This window comes from Corapipo altera, unplaced genomic scaffold (genome assembly GCF_003945725.1).
Source record: "Corapipo altera isolate COAL_440 unplaced genomic scaffold, ASM394572v1 52, whole genome shotgun sequence".
Classification (NCBI taxonomy): domain Eukaryota; kingdom Metazoa; phylum Chordata; class Aves; order Passeriformes; family Pipridae; genus Corapipo; species Corapipo altera.
Genome location: NW_020884930.1, coordinates 3,674,502 through 3,690,930, shown reverse-complemented (window position 1 = coordinate 3,690,930; position 16,429 = coordinate 3,674,502). Strand labels below are relative to the sequence as shown.

The following is a 16,429-nucleotide window of genomic DNA, read 5'->3' as shown; positions in this document are numbered from 1 at the left end:
GATACTGTCCCAAAATCCTCTTGGAATATTTATTGTAACATTGAATCACACCTGCATTAGACAAGTTCAGGAGGAGAACTCTCCCAGGCCAGCTTTGGTCAGTGAGGGAGGGTGAGGCTATTGCCAGAAAGTGAGATGGTTAGGGTGCAAAACAGGAGACAGAATGATACTGCTGCAAACGATATTTGGGAAGAGCACTCCAAAGAAGCGTTTTCAGTGACATCCAGGTGGGATTTGTTGCCAGAGCCATTAAAGCATAAGGGTGCCAGAGAAAGCTGCCAACAAATGTGGGGATAATGGCATCTGCAGGTTTGCCATCAATGGATGGTAGTGCCAAGGTGATTTTTTATTTTATTTTAATGGTGACATTGCTAAAAGTATTTAAAGGTAATGTTGTAGAAAGTGTTTTAGTGAGTGAAGTCACTGAGTTCTAGGAACCATTAAGCAAAAGCTGTTTCATGACTGTACTATTTATTATTTTTAAAGCTTGATGGCAAACCACTTAATGCTGGAAAGGCATGCTGCAACCTGTATTAAAGCATGCTGTGGGTGTGAACAGGGAAACCATCCTACTGAACTGAAGAGCCTAGCATAGTTTCTGAACGTTCTATGCGTTTATGTGCGCCATGATAAATTAATTCAACTCCGTGGATCAGCAGAGCTTATAAACGTGGAATTAAAATACTGGAGCTGAGAATTTCCATGGTATTCACATGCCCAATTCTCACTGAAAATAGTGTTTTTTTAAATGCCAGTGTGAGGGTCTGGACTGTGAGGCTGTCTGTGCTCCCATCTCACATCTGTGATCTTGACAATACTTTGTTGGATCGATTCTGAGACTTAGATCCAGATATGTCCCTAATAAAGTGGGCTAGCTCAGGTCTTAATGTAAAGCAAGGCATTCTTTTTGAATTGTAAATCACAGACTTACCTGTTGAGACTTCCGTATAGAGGAGAGAAAAAGCCTATTACTTCCCTAAAAATACTCTCAAGAGATTTCTGTTGAGCCCATGGGGCCAGGATTCTTCTCAGCTTGTGTATCCCAAGAGCTGTTTTAAACTGTGTTTAAGCCAACTGCCTGCTCCAGATTTTTCTGGAGAAGTGCACAGCTACAGTAGTTTTAAGGAGGGAATCAATGTAGAATTTTCCTTCCACATTCTGAGATTTTTTTGTCCCATCCTCTTCACATGAGCAGGTTTTGATGTTAAATTTCTTTGGGTTTTTTTTTTAAGTCCAGGCCTAAATTTGACCATCTCTTACAGAGCTATTGTTGGCCACTATTGTTTTTATTATCCCATAACTTCTCTGGGAAGAGAAGGATGGGCAGGACCTCAGTGACATTGCCAGAGCAAATCATCAGTGGCTGTGTCTGCCCCCTAGGAGGTCACAGGAAGCAGGTGGCTGTGTTAATTGTCCTCACTCCCAACTCTTGTCCTTCCTGGAGGTAATTTAGAAGTGGTCAGGAAGTGTCAGGTCTGCTGTGTCTCCCCAGGTTCACTACTTCAGGCATTCATAATGATTTGAGGTATGTGCCAGGCAAGGGAAACTGCCTGGGAATCCTTACCGTCCTTCCTAAGCTGTGTGGCTACCTGGCTGGGAGGGCTGAATGCCTGTTCCTGCAGAGTGTGTCTCGTGTTGCAGCTGGAATCCGGCAGAATAACAAAAAATTGTATTAAAAAAAAAAAAATTTCCCTATCATACAGTGTCTTCCTTCTTTAAAGCTATTGATAGAAATCCTAGGTAAGAACACTACTAAAACTCAGAGGTGCGTGAAATATTTCTGGAATCTGTAGTCCACTTTTGTCTGGTGAGTCGTGGGTAAGGAATGTAAGTGCATTTTCTGCGTAGGCCAGTTTTAATTGTCTTTGTTCCAACTGCAACAGGAGTAGTGCGGGATCCCTAAATGGCACTCAGTGCCGTGCTTTTGAAAATCAATTAGGGTCTTGCTACTTTGGATGAGCTGCTTGTTAACAGCTTGCTTGATTTTTTTGATTTTCTTAGCAGTGAAGGTGCACAGCGTTGCTGTGTATCTCACTGCAAGTGTCACACCCAATGTGGTAAGCCAGGTTTTGAACTACCAGTAATGTTTCTTTGAAGTGTCTTTTGGAAAGTACCCACTCATGTTGGAAGTGATGTGAGTTGAGTGATAAATATCATACTAGTTATTTATGTGACATATGCATTTGGGGTGAAAACTGAGCTCAGGTGTACTCTTGGTTTTACTGAGACTACTTGCCTAAAGAAGGTGTGCTGCAGGATTATGTGGCTGGTGAATCATACTGGTTTCTGAATCACTCTTGCAAAATACCAGCCTGAGGTAGTAACAAATAGTGAATACGCTGTGCTTGGACTGGTGCATTATTTAAAGAGTAGCATTTAAAAGCAGAATATTTTGTAAAATGTTAGTTTAAAAACTACTTCGAAATTTACTTCCATCAAACCAGGAAAAATGCCTCCTTCAGAAGGGAAAAGTTGTCAGTATTGTGGAAGAATATCTAATTTTTATCCAGCTATTTGCTATTTAAGCTCCCTTTTCAGTGCAAGGAGATCAGCTGACAACAGCAGCAACCAAATCATGTTTGCAGCTGGGAAATTACAGTAGACCCTAAGATCTGCAACTGTCAACCACGAACACAGATGCCTTCAAAGTTCTGTTTTTCTTCCATGTGGAAGTCGTTGGCATGGAACAGATGCCTTCATTTTGGAGAAACCAACCGCTCGATCTAATTGGGTCTCTCTTCTCTTGTCCTCTAGGGACAGTCTCTCACAGATGAAATTAGATGAGAGAAGAGAAAAAAAAAAGACACAGTCATACACACTCGCACATGACACGGAGCAGGAGTTTTCAGAATCCCTCTCTGTTTTGTCACGTGGAACTGTATTACAGCTGGAAGATTTCACTCCATTTTTAGCACTCTACACACATGATGATGATGCTATATGAAAAACATGCAAATGAAAATATATATCTGTCCAAAGTTTATTATTAATTTAGGCATGCTTGTTTAGAAATAAGCATATGTAGCCCATATTACTTTAGTGTTACATGTTGATTTCTATCAGTGCTACAGTCTCAAAAATTTAAAGTTAAATGGCAGAAGAGACAAGATGCTTAAAAAAACTTTTGTGTCAGTGGTGGAATCAAAGTATTTTCATTAAATGGTTTGGTAGTTGTTAACATGTGAGGGAAAAAACAAGTAATGAACTTCAAATTTCACCTAGCATTACAGGCATTCAATTAAGGAAGCACCTTTACAGGAACTTCAGCAGAATTAGTCTGATGAACACCTGTGATGAGCCATTGCCGGGAATCTTGTGGTAGGGTACTGAAGTGACTGTGTTCTCTTAAATGCAGATATTTAAAATGAGATGATGGTAATGGGACTTGGAGGCTCTAAGAGAGTAAGGGAGAGGAAGAATCTGCCTACCCTGTGCCTGTCAAAGGCCTTTGTAGCTCCCTGTCCCTGCTGGTGTAACAGCTACCAAGTCATTGTGGTTTATGTTATTTAGTACTATTAAAATAAATTAATACCAACTTTAGGTTACCTTAATAAGCTTGGTTGTGAACTGTGACAATCGGGCAGTGCTGTTTATTCTTGGGTAGAGCGGGTGTCTCCAGGAGGTGGGTGCAGCAGGGATCAGGGACTGCCAGGAAGTAAACTGCTGCTGCTGGTACCAAGAGCCTGGAGGCTTGTCATCTCTGAATGCCTCTTCCTTCTTAAGTTTTATTTTCTAGCACAAGTTGGGTTTTTTTTTTGGTTTTGGTTGGGTTTTGTTTTGTTTTGTTTTTTAGTATACTGCAATTTGATGTAATAGTCCGTGTTTTATGTAATGCATTTACTACTCCTGTGGTGCTTCCATTTCTAAAAAGTAGAGCATAAATGTCATCAGCAATGAAAATTGTTATCTTGGTCCTGCCTTGGTCTGGATAGTTGGTAGAAGGCAGTCTGCTGAGTTTCCTGCTGACCCCCAGGAGCTGTGTGGGTGGAGGACATTTGAAGGGACTTCTAGCAGTTAGGAGGAAGCCCCGAGTAAACTTTGTTTTGAACTGATGACTCTTCAGCTTTTATAAAGGGAGATTCTTTGTTGTAGGACTCAGGTTCCAAGTCGCAGAACTTGAGTGCGACAGTGTGCTGCTCTTAGCATTGTATTTCTGAAGAACCACATATTAAAGGAAAAATTTAAGTGGAGAAATGCCTAGGTGATGAAGGGATTTCTGGCGGTAACTAGGAAGTACAATAATGAATGATTTCTTTTGAGGCTGATCCTCATATTTGTAGTCTTTACATCCTATTAATTCCTTGAAAGATAAGCTGATACAAGAATGATTTGCCAGAGCCAATGGATCTTCTAAAAATCTTGGCTTGGGTTTTATCCCCCTCCTCTCCACATATAAGATAAAAGCACTGTGAATATGAGGTTAACTGAATTCAAATAGAAGACTCTCTAGAGTTATTGCATTCCTTAGAAAATAAATACATTTCTCATATGGTTGAGATTGATCAAAAAAGTATTCTGTATGCCAGTGATTACATTCCCATCTGTGATTAAGGTTTTCTGTCTGCATCTGGTTTTCACATTATATTTCTGTAACAAGAATCCTTTATATGGCAGAGTTCACTCTCTGTATTTTCTATTAGCTGCAGCTTGAACTACTGCACGGATCGCAGATTTACACATGTGGTTTTCATTACTTCATACCATTGAGAAAAAGTAATATTTGTTTGGGAAAGTATGTTTTTCAAAATTTCCATGGTAATACAACATGTTGATCCTTTTTTAAAACACTCTTGTAAGACTACAAATTGTTTGAGGCATTCTGCTTTCAGTGAAGTTCAGACATTGGACAATTTTGTGTGTACATTTGAACAACAGCAGCAGTTTACTATTCAGGAAGCAAAAATATATTTAAGAAAGGAGATTAGTGTAGAATGGGTATAGCAGAATGCATCCATCACTTCTGAAAACGTGGCATATAAAAAAATGAACATGGGTCTGAAACAAAGAAAGAGTAGTAAGTTGAAGTGATGTCTTCATTGTAAAGTGGATGACAGATGGGTAGTTTTTTTTTGAAGTCAGAATTTTTTTACAATAAGAGATTTTAAGTCTTTCACCAACCATGAAAAAGGAGTATGCTATTCAGCAGACACAAACATTGAATTGTTGTATGTTACATAATTTAACATATTTGATCATAATTGTTTCTAGTGGCCAAATTAGTAAAGGTTAGCAAAACATGAATACATCTTTAGAGATGGCTGCTGTGTGTAATTCTGAATCCAAAATATGATGTTAATTTAATGTTCCACTGTAAGACCGTATTTCAACCAGATTGTGCTATCGTCACTCGGTAGAAAACTTAATGTTTAAATGATTTCAGTGACATTATTAGGGCCACTTGGTCAGTGAAGGATTTTTCAGTTTCAGTAGGGGCATGAGTTTATTGCCATAAAAATCAGATGAAACAATAACAACAATTCAGAGAATGTTGTATGCATTTATGGAAATGTAAAGTGTTATGCAAAAGTCTGGGCAATTGAAAAGTACACAGGTCATGGTAAGGCACAACTGAAAGGTAAATTTATTGCCTGTGTAAGAACATTATGACAAGTCGAGAACTTTATACTAAATAAAAATCATTTTAGAGAAGTAGTTATTGTACACAAGTTGAGGAGTCCTAACCATATTTTGCAGATTATTTTACAAATACCAGAGGCAGTTGTGTCACATTGAAAGCTCCGCAGTTGCCAAATTCTGGGTAGAGTCTTGCAGTTCTTACCACTTGTTTTCACTAAAATCAGTGGAATTTTAGCTTCTATCAGGGCTGTGGGCCACCGGAAAGAAAGGACTTTGGTGAACTTCTTTGTTCTGAAACCTTAACTTGGGAAGGTTTGTTTTGAGTTGGGAAGGGTGCTTGTTTGTGGGATAGATTGCAATTTCCAGCACAAACACAAGTGATCTTTTGCAAATGCCCTTGGGCGATTCATTTTTTTGCAGAAGGATCTAGTCCAGGAGAGGGCTGAGCTGGGTTTCATGCATGCAGCTGTGGCAGCTCCTTATGCATGCCTAACTTTATGTCCCGAAATACCTGAGTAGTGGTTGCAGACTGAAGCATGTACGTAACTGTGTGTGCCTGGCTCTGAAAATCTTTCTGTCTTGACATAATTATGAAAAGCATATTAATGTCTTGGAAAAACTGACAACACTGTAATACAGACTCTGTCACAAATGACAGACTATTTGTGTAGCCCAAATAAACAGTTTCTGTAGGTGTTGGAGTGGGAGGGAAATTGTCTTTTCAAAAGTAGTAGGATGATTTGTAGATATATCAATAGGTTTTTGATCTACCTTTCTTTGTTGAAATGTGTTTGCTGTTATGACTTACAAGTACAAATCAGTATAGCAATGTCTAAATTAGGAGGTCTCTCTTTTTAGTAACCGTGTTCATTTAATAAATGATTCTCTAGAGCTTCTGTTGAACCAGGTAAAGTATATAATATTTTATATTATGTAAATGTATTCAAAACCAAGCATTTTTATAAATTGACTACTAGGTATAATATAGGCTGCCCTTAGTTTGTTGCCTTCTGTATGTCAACTTTTTTAACAGAGCAAATTGTGAAACAGCCTTTGTCGAAGAATTGATGCAGTTTTAAAGTGCTGCCTTATATTAGCTACAAAAATGTGGTTAATTGGTTTAGAATGATAACGTTTCTGTCTTCCCTTTTTATTTAAAAGACTACTATTATAATGCAAATGAAGGGGTGTGGTGTTTCAAACTGGCTGTGATATATGCTTTTTTTTTTTTTTTCATTTGTTGTTGTCAATAGAAAAGATTGATCTCTGGGCTGGTGAACATAGTATCTGTCCCAGTCAGAAAAGGAAAGAGGAAATTAGCAGAGCGATTGGTGGAGAATGATATCTGTCAAAAGAAACACTTGGAGAGCACTGAGTTTAGTGATAGGTGACTGCCGGAAAAAAGAGAACTTTGAATTTTGTCAAGGTAAGGAACAGAAAAATATTTGATTTTATTATGTGCATACCTTTTAGAAGTTATTTTTAATGATTGTACCTTGCCTTGTAAACTGTAATTAAAAAAGAAATCTTTCCTTTTAGCCTCCAAAGATTCTGCCTAAATCAATGAAGGTGCTGTCTTTGTTTTAATATCGCTGAGAAAGAGTACAGCAAGCCAATAATATCCTACCAGTGATGACTTTTCTAAAATCTTACATACGTATATGTGAAATTTTTAACTGTGGGGTTCTTTTTGTGTTTTTGATGACATAGTTACTCTTTATATGTAAATATTATTGGCTGGGTTGTGGAAATAATGAAGTTCAGTTTCCTGAACTGTGAGGTGGAACAGTATTTGCAACCAGGTTAAGGGGCAGTTGTAATCACACTGGCATAACGCTTGTTTGTAATTTGGTGGAGGCCTCTGGTAAACTCATTGCATTGGGAATCTGTGATAAATTTGATTGAGATGATATTGAGAATGGATGTTTCTGCTTCTTGTATGTAAAGATTTTTACTGGAAAAGTAAATCTGCTATTGCAGGACAAAATTTCTAGATAACGCATGACTGTCATTCCTGTCTTTACTGTAACTACATTTTTTCTCCTAAAATGATGTGTCTGGATGGCAAGAAACTGCTAAACTGATTTTAAGTGCTTTCCAACACACTTGGATAACTTTCTTTCTCAGTATTGGACCATATCACCTGACATAACTTTGATAGAGTATGATACCAAAATAAGGTGAACAGTATCTGAATACTCTAGGCTATGCTCTGGTCAGTTTTAAAGGTAGCTAAGCCCTTGATGATATCACTTTCCCACCTGAGACACCGTGGCCCATGCTGCTCTGCCTGTGGAGTGTGGAGAGGTGGAGAACAGCTGAGAGTGCCAGTGGGAGCCTCTGCACATCACCTTGTGGCAAGGGGCTGGGCCTGAGGTTTTGTGCACCAGTGTGAACATACTTTTAAAAAATTAAATCCTATTAAAAATGAATTTACATTCTAATTCGAGTTCCTAGCTCAGTTTAAAACAAGTAAGTGCTTCTCTGGGACCTTCCTGTACTCAGGCAGCATTGGAAGAGAATGCATTTTTATTTTGCTAATTTAGCAGTGTGTAGCTTCTGACTAATTCTCCTTTTTACTGTCTACAGTCTGTTTTTCAAAGTGCAAGTGTACCCTGTACAGGTGGTTGTTGGTTGGTTTCTTTTGCCATATGGGTCTTTATAAAGGATTTTAAAAATAAATAAATATAAAAATAAAGATATCATGCCTGAAGCATGCAGTGCTGGCATACTAATGGGAAGCTTATTGTGGTTTATTGCTGTCAGAGCACGTGCAGGATAGTGGAAATTTGGGAGAAGGGCTTGTTTTCTAATATCATTCATTTTTATAGAAAGGGAATTAATATGCCTAAAATTCATCTTTATAAAGCCAAATGATCTGATGGTACTGCTGAAGTATTCATAAATGGAGGGAACAGCACCTTACCTTTCTTATTCACCATTGTGCCTGTATCATGTGGGTACAGGCACATCTCTGCCATTGTGAAGTTGCTGTGTACTAATTGATTCCCTTTCCTGTGCAGTTCTATCAGTGTAGCCTTATACCTAAATAAACACATCCTCTCTTATACCTAAATAAGCACATCTTACAGAGTTAATGATACTGTATAGTTTTCACCGTGATAATGAAGAATCTGAAACTGCTTTGTAGCTCTTAGAGAGTGATCAGTGGTGAAGTGTTGTTAGATCTTCGGGCATTCCCATTTACTTGAATTGAGGTGACTGGGTAAGGGACCTACGTCTGGATGTATTTGTTTTTCACATGCTCAAAAATTTTAGTCTTAAGTGGCCCAAGAAGCTCCACATTTTCAATGAGTGTTTGGTTTTTTTAATATGAATGAGTGATTTGAGATGAAGCCAACACTATTAGAGCTTAACTTAATATGGATCTTGCTGTGACCAAGATTTGACTTGCCATTTCATACCGAAATGGAATAAAAGGCAAAGTAAAAGGTGTTTTGAATCTATTGCCTCCTTGAAAAAACAGCCTCTCGTAGCACTGACTACCTCTGCTGATGTGACCCCTTTCAAGCATCCTCATCTTTGTTTTGCTGTTTCGAAGTCATCTTTTCTTGGTTTCCTTTTTTATCTTCAAAACAATTGCTTGCTTACCAATGTATCTTAAAGAGTACAATGGAAATAATAACCCCCCCTTCTAACATACCACAGATGCAAAAGAGGACAAGTGTATTATAGGCAGCGAATTGTCCTTACAATCAGATTTTCATCTGTTCATGTGGTGCACACCTGTGGTTTGCTGGCATTGCTCTTGATTGGAGTGTGAGAGAGCTTAATAAAAACCAAAGCCTGGATGACAAGGAGAGACTCCATGGCACACATGGGTTACTTCACACCTCGTCAGAAAGTGAAGTTTGAAATAGCTGGTTTGGAGAGACTTCTCTGGTGTGAGAAAGTGTGCATGGGTAGCTCTGCAAAGGGAACCATTGCCCTACTCACTGCTACCTTGCAAATAAGGCATTTTTCTCTGTAGGTCAGGTTGATTTGGGCAAGTTAAGAGCAGTGGGCGATTTCTGAGTGAGCTTACTTTCTGAGCCAGTAAGAGTGTCCTGGGCAAGAATCCAGCTTTTGAAGTACAAAGAAAATAACCCATAATCTATATAAAATGCTAGCGGATGGGGAAGGGAGGAAATTTACAGAGAATAACTGAGTTTGAGAACAACTGTGTTAAAAGTAGAATGTAGAGGGAGTGTGTGTGTGTGACACTAATATTTATTTTCATTTGAAAGTACGATCTTTGAAGCCTTTGAGGTGAGCAGAGGACGAGCTCTCGCAGTGATATTAGTAAACTGAAACCAAGCACTCCAGCTCAAGTTCCTTTTCCAAAATTATTTTTTCTCCTAAGTTTGCAGAGTTTGGGTTCCTTCTCTGTGCCCCCCCCTCCCTCTCCCTCCTCCTTTCCCCCTAGTGTATTGTGGCTCTGATAACGTTAATGGGCTTTGCCCCACATGGAGCAGCAAGTGTATTGTACCACTGCTCACTGATCCCAGGTCAGTGTGATGCGTGAAATCAATTTATTTGAATCTCTTTGCCTGTATAGGAATTTGGCAGCGTGCCAGTTGTTTTCATTTAATGTTCTTTGTGTTGAACACAGACAAGCAGGCATGCTTTTGTACTCCTCTTTCTTCTGGGCTCTTCTCTTTTCAGCCAATATTCTATTCTGTGGATTTTTCAGAAAGAAGTAGCAATGTGTTGCCTTTTTTAAAAATCATTTTTGTTTAAATAGCCTCTAAAGAGCATAGAAACTAGGTCAGTCACAGAGCAGCCCTGTGTAGGGTTTTCACCAAGTATAGGTGGTAACACCTGCCTTTTCCCATTTTTTAAATTTGGGAAAAAAAGAGAACACACTGGTCTATTTTTCTAATGCCTGATTCTATGATTTATGTCCTCTTGTAAGACAAAGACTCTTCAATAATGCTTAAATCAGAATAACTTTATTTCTAAATAAGCAAATGTCTGGCAGTTGGTTGGATGAATTGGCAAGACTTTTCAGAATCTTTTTCATTTTGGGTAATGACCTTAAACTAAACATTAATTTGGGAATCCCTTGCCTCATTTTTCTGTCTGTTCATGCCCTCCCCCTGATAAATATAATATTTTGAATGGCTGGCTGAAGAACAACTACCCAAAAGTACCCATTTCTTTAATTTTTTCCTTCTTTTTGTGAAAAAGCAGCAAAGTGTGCAGAACAGAGCAAATAATTTAGCCCTTCTTAAATGGGGGGAGTGGAGGTGGGGAAAGGAATAGCTGCAGGTATTTCCAGGAGGATTTGTTTTAGAGCCTGGTGTCAGGAGAAGCAGAGCAATAGAAGACTCTGCTGATGCTCGGGGTGGTTGCTGCGGAAGTTGATGTGCAGAACCGCGGAGCCGCGGCACAGGGGTCAGACTCGTACACATCAGCCCTGTTTCCTTGTTTAATTACCTGAAGAGCAAAACATCCAGGCTGGGAGTGTGTGAAAACCCAGTATCTCGAACAGCAGTTTGCTGCTCTGACATCCTGCGAGGCCAGCCCCGTCTGTCCGCAAACGTCAGGGCTGGTTCCTGACAGCGGGCTATCTCTGCCGGGCCTCGGTTCCTTCCATTCAGGAGGCATTGTGTGGAAGAGGGTTTGGTCAGGAATTTGAGGTTCCTGCCGGTTCTTCCAGCCCGGACAACCCTGTGACAGATAGGCTTGACTTTTTTCTTTTAAAGAATAATAATAATAATAATAAAAAATTGGCTCTTTTTAGTTTTTCCCTTGGAATTCTGGCATTGATATAATACTGACTAAAACAAAACTTGTTAACCCTTTTGCTTCTGAATTTGTGCCTTTTTTCTTTTACTTGATTCTTCCTCCCCTTGCTTGACCTCTTTTTTTTTTCAGAGATCAAGTCTTCTGAGGAGCAAATGGAGGTGTAGTTAGTGCTATGCAGCAATTAAACTTTTGAAAATGGTAATTTTTTTGTAGTTATCATCATACTTGGCATATTAAATTTGTCATTTTCAGCATGCTTGGCAACAATATTTTTCTTCATCCCATGGATTCAAGCCAAGCCAGTGTTTGTTTCTGGCATGGCCCATTAAACAGTAGTGTCAGCTATCAACACTTCCATTCTCACTTTGTGTGGTTTTCTTAGATGTCCAGTTTGATGTTCAATTTTAAATGTTGGGATAGGGTCAGTTATAGCGCTTGCTCGTCGTAGCTGCTGTTTATTGAGGTCACTCAGCAGACTGAAGGTGCAGACAGGGCTCTGTGCATCACTCAGGTTTGCATCAGTAGATTGAAAGTGTTCATTGGGATGTAAAGCTCATGGTTACAGCTGGAAGATACTGAATGTTTATTTAGGCAAAGGCCTTGAATAGGTGTTTGGAGGTTTCTTTGGGTTTTTTTGTGTGTGTATGTGTGTGTGTTTGTGAAGAATGATAAATGAAGAATATTACTGTTATTTGTACAATTTTAATACTAGAGTTTATAGCATAGTGGTGTTAATCATTGTACTGTCAGAACTTAAGATCACCAGTTACAAGTAGTAGAGACAGAAAACATAATTAATAAGACTTTCCAGCAAAAATGAGTGTAGCATGTGAGTATTACCTTTTATTGTTGTGGGCAGAAGCTGTTCCAATAACGATATTTGTGGTTATAGGAGTAGAGAAGGAGAGTTGAAAATTAACGAAGGTTTCATTTTGTTTCATGCTGAAAGCTTTTGGTCCAGTCTGTACAGTTATGGCAGCAGTCTTGGATAACATATTCATATGCTAGGGATTTGGGGTACTTTGTAGGTGAGATTGAAATCTTTCGTGCAGTAACTTAGATTTTCCCTGCTATTTCATTAGGAATTTGCAATACAGATATAAGGGCATACTTTTCTTCTTGCATAAAGATATTGCCAGGCGAGGGTTGTGGAAACCCTTCATTGAGAGCTTTCAGTGCACATAAGCAGTTGGGAGCCAGCAATGGAGCAGTGGAACCAAAAGAGTCATTGCCATCTATTGTGCCACTAATCCTCTATCTGAGAAGGATTTGCAGGGGATGGTGCAACAAAAGAGCTGTTACAGTGTTATCAGATTAATAATCGTGATCTGATGAACTCTTAAATATGTACATAATCCTTCACCTTTAGAATCAGACCCCTTTCTTTATTACGAACTTCTTAGGCTACTCTGGTGTAAAGGTGCCTTTAAGTAAGTGGATTACTTAGACATGTAGTTTTAAATGTCTTTATCCTGTCATACTGTAAAGAAGCTGTAATTTAAATAAGTATTGTGTGTTTCTATAGGATGAAATTCACTTGCCCTCTTGCACTTACTCAGTAGTTGACAGATGTCTTACTAAGATAAAGGCATTAATAGTAAATACCAATATACTGTACAATGGTACTGTTGTGATGTCACCAGCACTACTGTGTGTATAAATGCTTAACCAGATGTACTTGAACTGTCCATGACCTGTAGCCAACCATTGCCCACCTCAACCAGCAGCACATTAAATGAAAGTTTTTCTTGGTCATGTGGTAATGACAACCATCAACATTGTCTTTCCTCCTACCCATTGGGTGTCTAGTGCCTCTTTCAAAATGGCAGAAAATTATAGCCCTTAAACCATGGTTGCCACTCAAAAATGCCTCAGAGATAATGGTTTTAAGTCAGCACTTGCTTGAAAAATATTTATCTTGGCCATCGCTGCAAGTCTCTGCTGTGACAATCTTGCTTAAGGAAAGTTTTTGCGGATAATGGTTCCCAAGCTGGTTTGGGCTTTATTAAAACTGACACCTTGCATTGTGCCCAAACACTTACTGCTGCTCTTTGCAGATGTTCTCCTAGTATGAAGTGGTGTAATTTGCTCTTGGTATGAAATTATACTTCATAATCACCTCTTCATTCTTCTCCTGCTTCTCTCCTGAATGGCTACAATGAAGCACCATGTGTAGTACAACACAACAAGGTAAAAAGAAAATACATTTAAAGGCCTGTGTTCCTCAAGGCTCCTCTCAGTTCCTAAAGAAACAAAGATTTAGTATGTTAATTTTCCTTAGCTCTTATGGATTAGAAGCAGTCAGATTAGAAGCACAAAGATTAGGTCAACACATTGTGCTTCCAGGAAGTGTGGTGTGCTCCTCTGATTGCACATTAAGTGGATCCCATTCTGGCTTAGTTTTGTAAAGGAAACCTAACAGGCACAGTGTTTGTCCCTCAGTGGTAGAGTGCTGGTTGTTGCAATTTCGTTTATGCGTTAATTGTGGATAATATTTTATGATAGTGCTCCCAGTTTCAAATCCCGGAACTACTTCTAGCTTTCAGGGTTAGCAGAGGTGGGAGAGGATGAGTGTCCAAGGCAGTTGGAACAGAGCATGTGTCATGTAGTGAATTGGAGAAGGGAGATGTGCAGCAGAGTGAGGAGATGGTCTTATGAATTTAGGAGCAGATGTGATGGTAGAGAGAAAACAGAGGGGACTGAATGGAAGAGAGAAGAAGGTGATGGAAGGTGTAACCTAAGAAAACAATAGAAAGAAAACCTTCTCTTTGTCACTTACAGCGATAATGCTTTTCCATCATCGAGGGTTGAATGAGTCTGTGTACTGATTCGGCTCTGTTTCCAGATGCTGAACTGCATTAGAGCAGTTCACTTGGTAGTATTGCTTTGCCATTTTAGCAATTACAGGGTCTGCCAGTGGATTGTTCTATTATAACTGTGAGAAGACTTATCCATAAAGAATCACTGTTCTGTTAGGACTTAGTTCTCTTCATGTAAAAATGTGCCCCCCGCCTCTGTACCACTAGGACCCCCTCAGGCATCAGGGAAAGTAAAAATATTTGATTATGAGGTGGCTTTCTCACCTGGCTCTGGAAAGCAAATAATTTAAATGCGGAAATAATGCTTAGCTGTCCTAGATATGCTGCAATATTTATTTATAGCCCTCATTCACTTGCCCTCTTGAAATTACTCAGTAGTTGATGGATGTCATACTCAAATAAAGGCATTAATAGTAAACACCAACATACTGTACAAGGGTACTGCTGTGATGTTACCAGCACTACTGTGTGTATAAACACATAACCAGACGTGCAGAACAGCCAGCTTTCCAGTCCATTACAGTGGAGGCCAGTGCAAAGATTTGCTACCTGATTTAAGACTAAGCTTTGTTTTCTCAGTACTTGTCAATTTGTTTTACAAGCACAACTTTATCCTTATATTGTTGAATATGTATATGTGTGTGTGTGTTGAATAATACTATTCTTTAATTTCCCTTGTATATCTGATGACTATTGTGGTTTGCAAATTAATATTGAGCTCATCAGGAACAATAGCTTTGTACTAAGGCCCCTTTGAATGAAGCTTTCGTACCATTATAAATGTAGTAAAAAAGTACAAATTGATCAATGCATGACAAAAGGGTGAAGAAAGGAGGTCAAGAGGTAAGAATATTTGCATATAAACCATTTTCCCCCGTTGAAAATGGCAGTACAAGCATAAATAAATGTTTTGTATTGCTGTGTATTTGCTCCACCTGGTGGATTTTCCTGAAAGTGTTTTTAATCTTCCTAATAAGGAAAAGCTGTCTGTAATTAAATATAAAAGATATTACCCAGAGTCAAGGCAACTTTTTTTTTTTTTTTGAGTAGCAATAGCACTGCAGGCAGATTTGGGGAAATAAAATATAATTTGATATTTGTCTTGGCCACACTTGTTCAGTACAATGATCTCTACGAGAGCGCAGCATTCCGAATCCATTAGTAATAACAGGTTATTCTTGGGCTCATTTAGAGTATTCTTGGACTCATCTAGAGATTAGTAATTGCTAAGTCCAAGTCTGTGGCTTGTGGGGACTATATGTGGTCAGTGAAAGCGACAATTTGCTGTGGCTTCCCTCTCTTCCCCCCCAGTTTTTGAGCCCCCTGATGAGAAGTGGTGTTATCAAAAAAGGAGTTACTATGCTTAAGTGTTAGTGCTGTACATCAGTATAAAATCTGTCTGTCATTAAGCTAGCTTTGCAAACATTGTTTTCTTTGGAATTCTTAAGGACTTGGTTATGCTTTGATCATCTCATTGTTCTCCTTAGGTTATTTTTTTCCTTTAGAGTGTAATGGCTCCCTAACAGAAGGTGAAGTTTAGAAAATAGTGTCTCCATATGCAAGGGATTTGGAGACCTTTTTATTGTCTTTAAAAATGTCATTCATAGTCCTCATTAGCATTTATTGTTGCAAGCGTACAAGCAGAAAATGTGAAATTGGTATGTCATGAATAGCTCCACAGAGCTCTGGAGCCCTGAAATTTTGCCTGCAGTGTGGTGTGGGGCAGGCATTGAGAGAAAGCTGGCCAGATGGCTGCCAGCACAGAGCAGAGCTGCAGGTTTTTGTCTCTGGTGCTGAGAGGAGGGAAAGTTCACTGGAGCATACGCTATCACCCTGTGCGTTTTAACAAAACTAACTCGCCATCAGTCAAAACGGGGAGGTGGTGACATTGAAACAAAAGTTTTCAATATAATGTAACAGTTCTTGTCAAATGAATAAAATATGTTTAGTTAGTGTCACAAATATTGACATGTTACAAAGAAAAATGCAAGGCTCGAATTTATGGTTAGTGGTAGATACGCTTTCACACACATATGCTCTCATGTTATCTTTATTATGAAGATCCTATACATTGAAAAGACATCGATTAGAGGTCAAAAGTAGGGTTAATATACTACAGCAGGAGGAGTTTCCCTACCCATGTTAAACGAGCAAACACTCTGAGCTTCAAGTCAAAAAAGCATCTGATAGCTTGAAACCCTTTTTTTCTTCTTCCCTTCTTACCCCTCCCCCTTCCCCCCTTCTTCTTTTTGTATCTTAAAATATGACCCTATTTAAGCAGG

The 16,429-nt window shown here is 38.9% G+C and overlaps 1 protein-coding gene across 5 annotated transcripts in view; it reads left to right on the top strand.

The window, feature by feature from the left end:
- RUNX1T1 (RUNX1 translocation partner 1) overlaps positions 1 to 16,429 on the top strand; it is a 111,940-nt gene that overhangs the window by 12,660 nt on the left and 82,851 nt on the right. For 3 of the 5 annotated variants that reach the window (XM_027659128.1, XM_027659129.1, XM_027659130.1), the window contains one exon: positions 6,831 to 7,003. The exons of the other annotated variants lie outside the window; for them this stretch is intronic. In XM_027659128.1, the coding sequence (XP_027514929.1) occupies positions 6,916 to 7,003 (88 nt within the window). In that variant the 5' untranslated portion in view covers positions 6,831 to 6,915. The remainder of the gene's footprint in view (positions 1 to 6,830; positions 7,004 to 16,429) is intronic. 5 annotated transcript variants of the gene reach the window in all.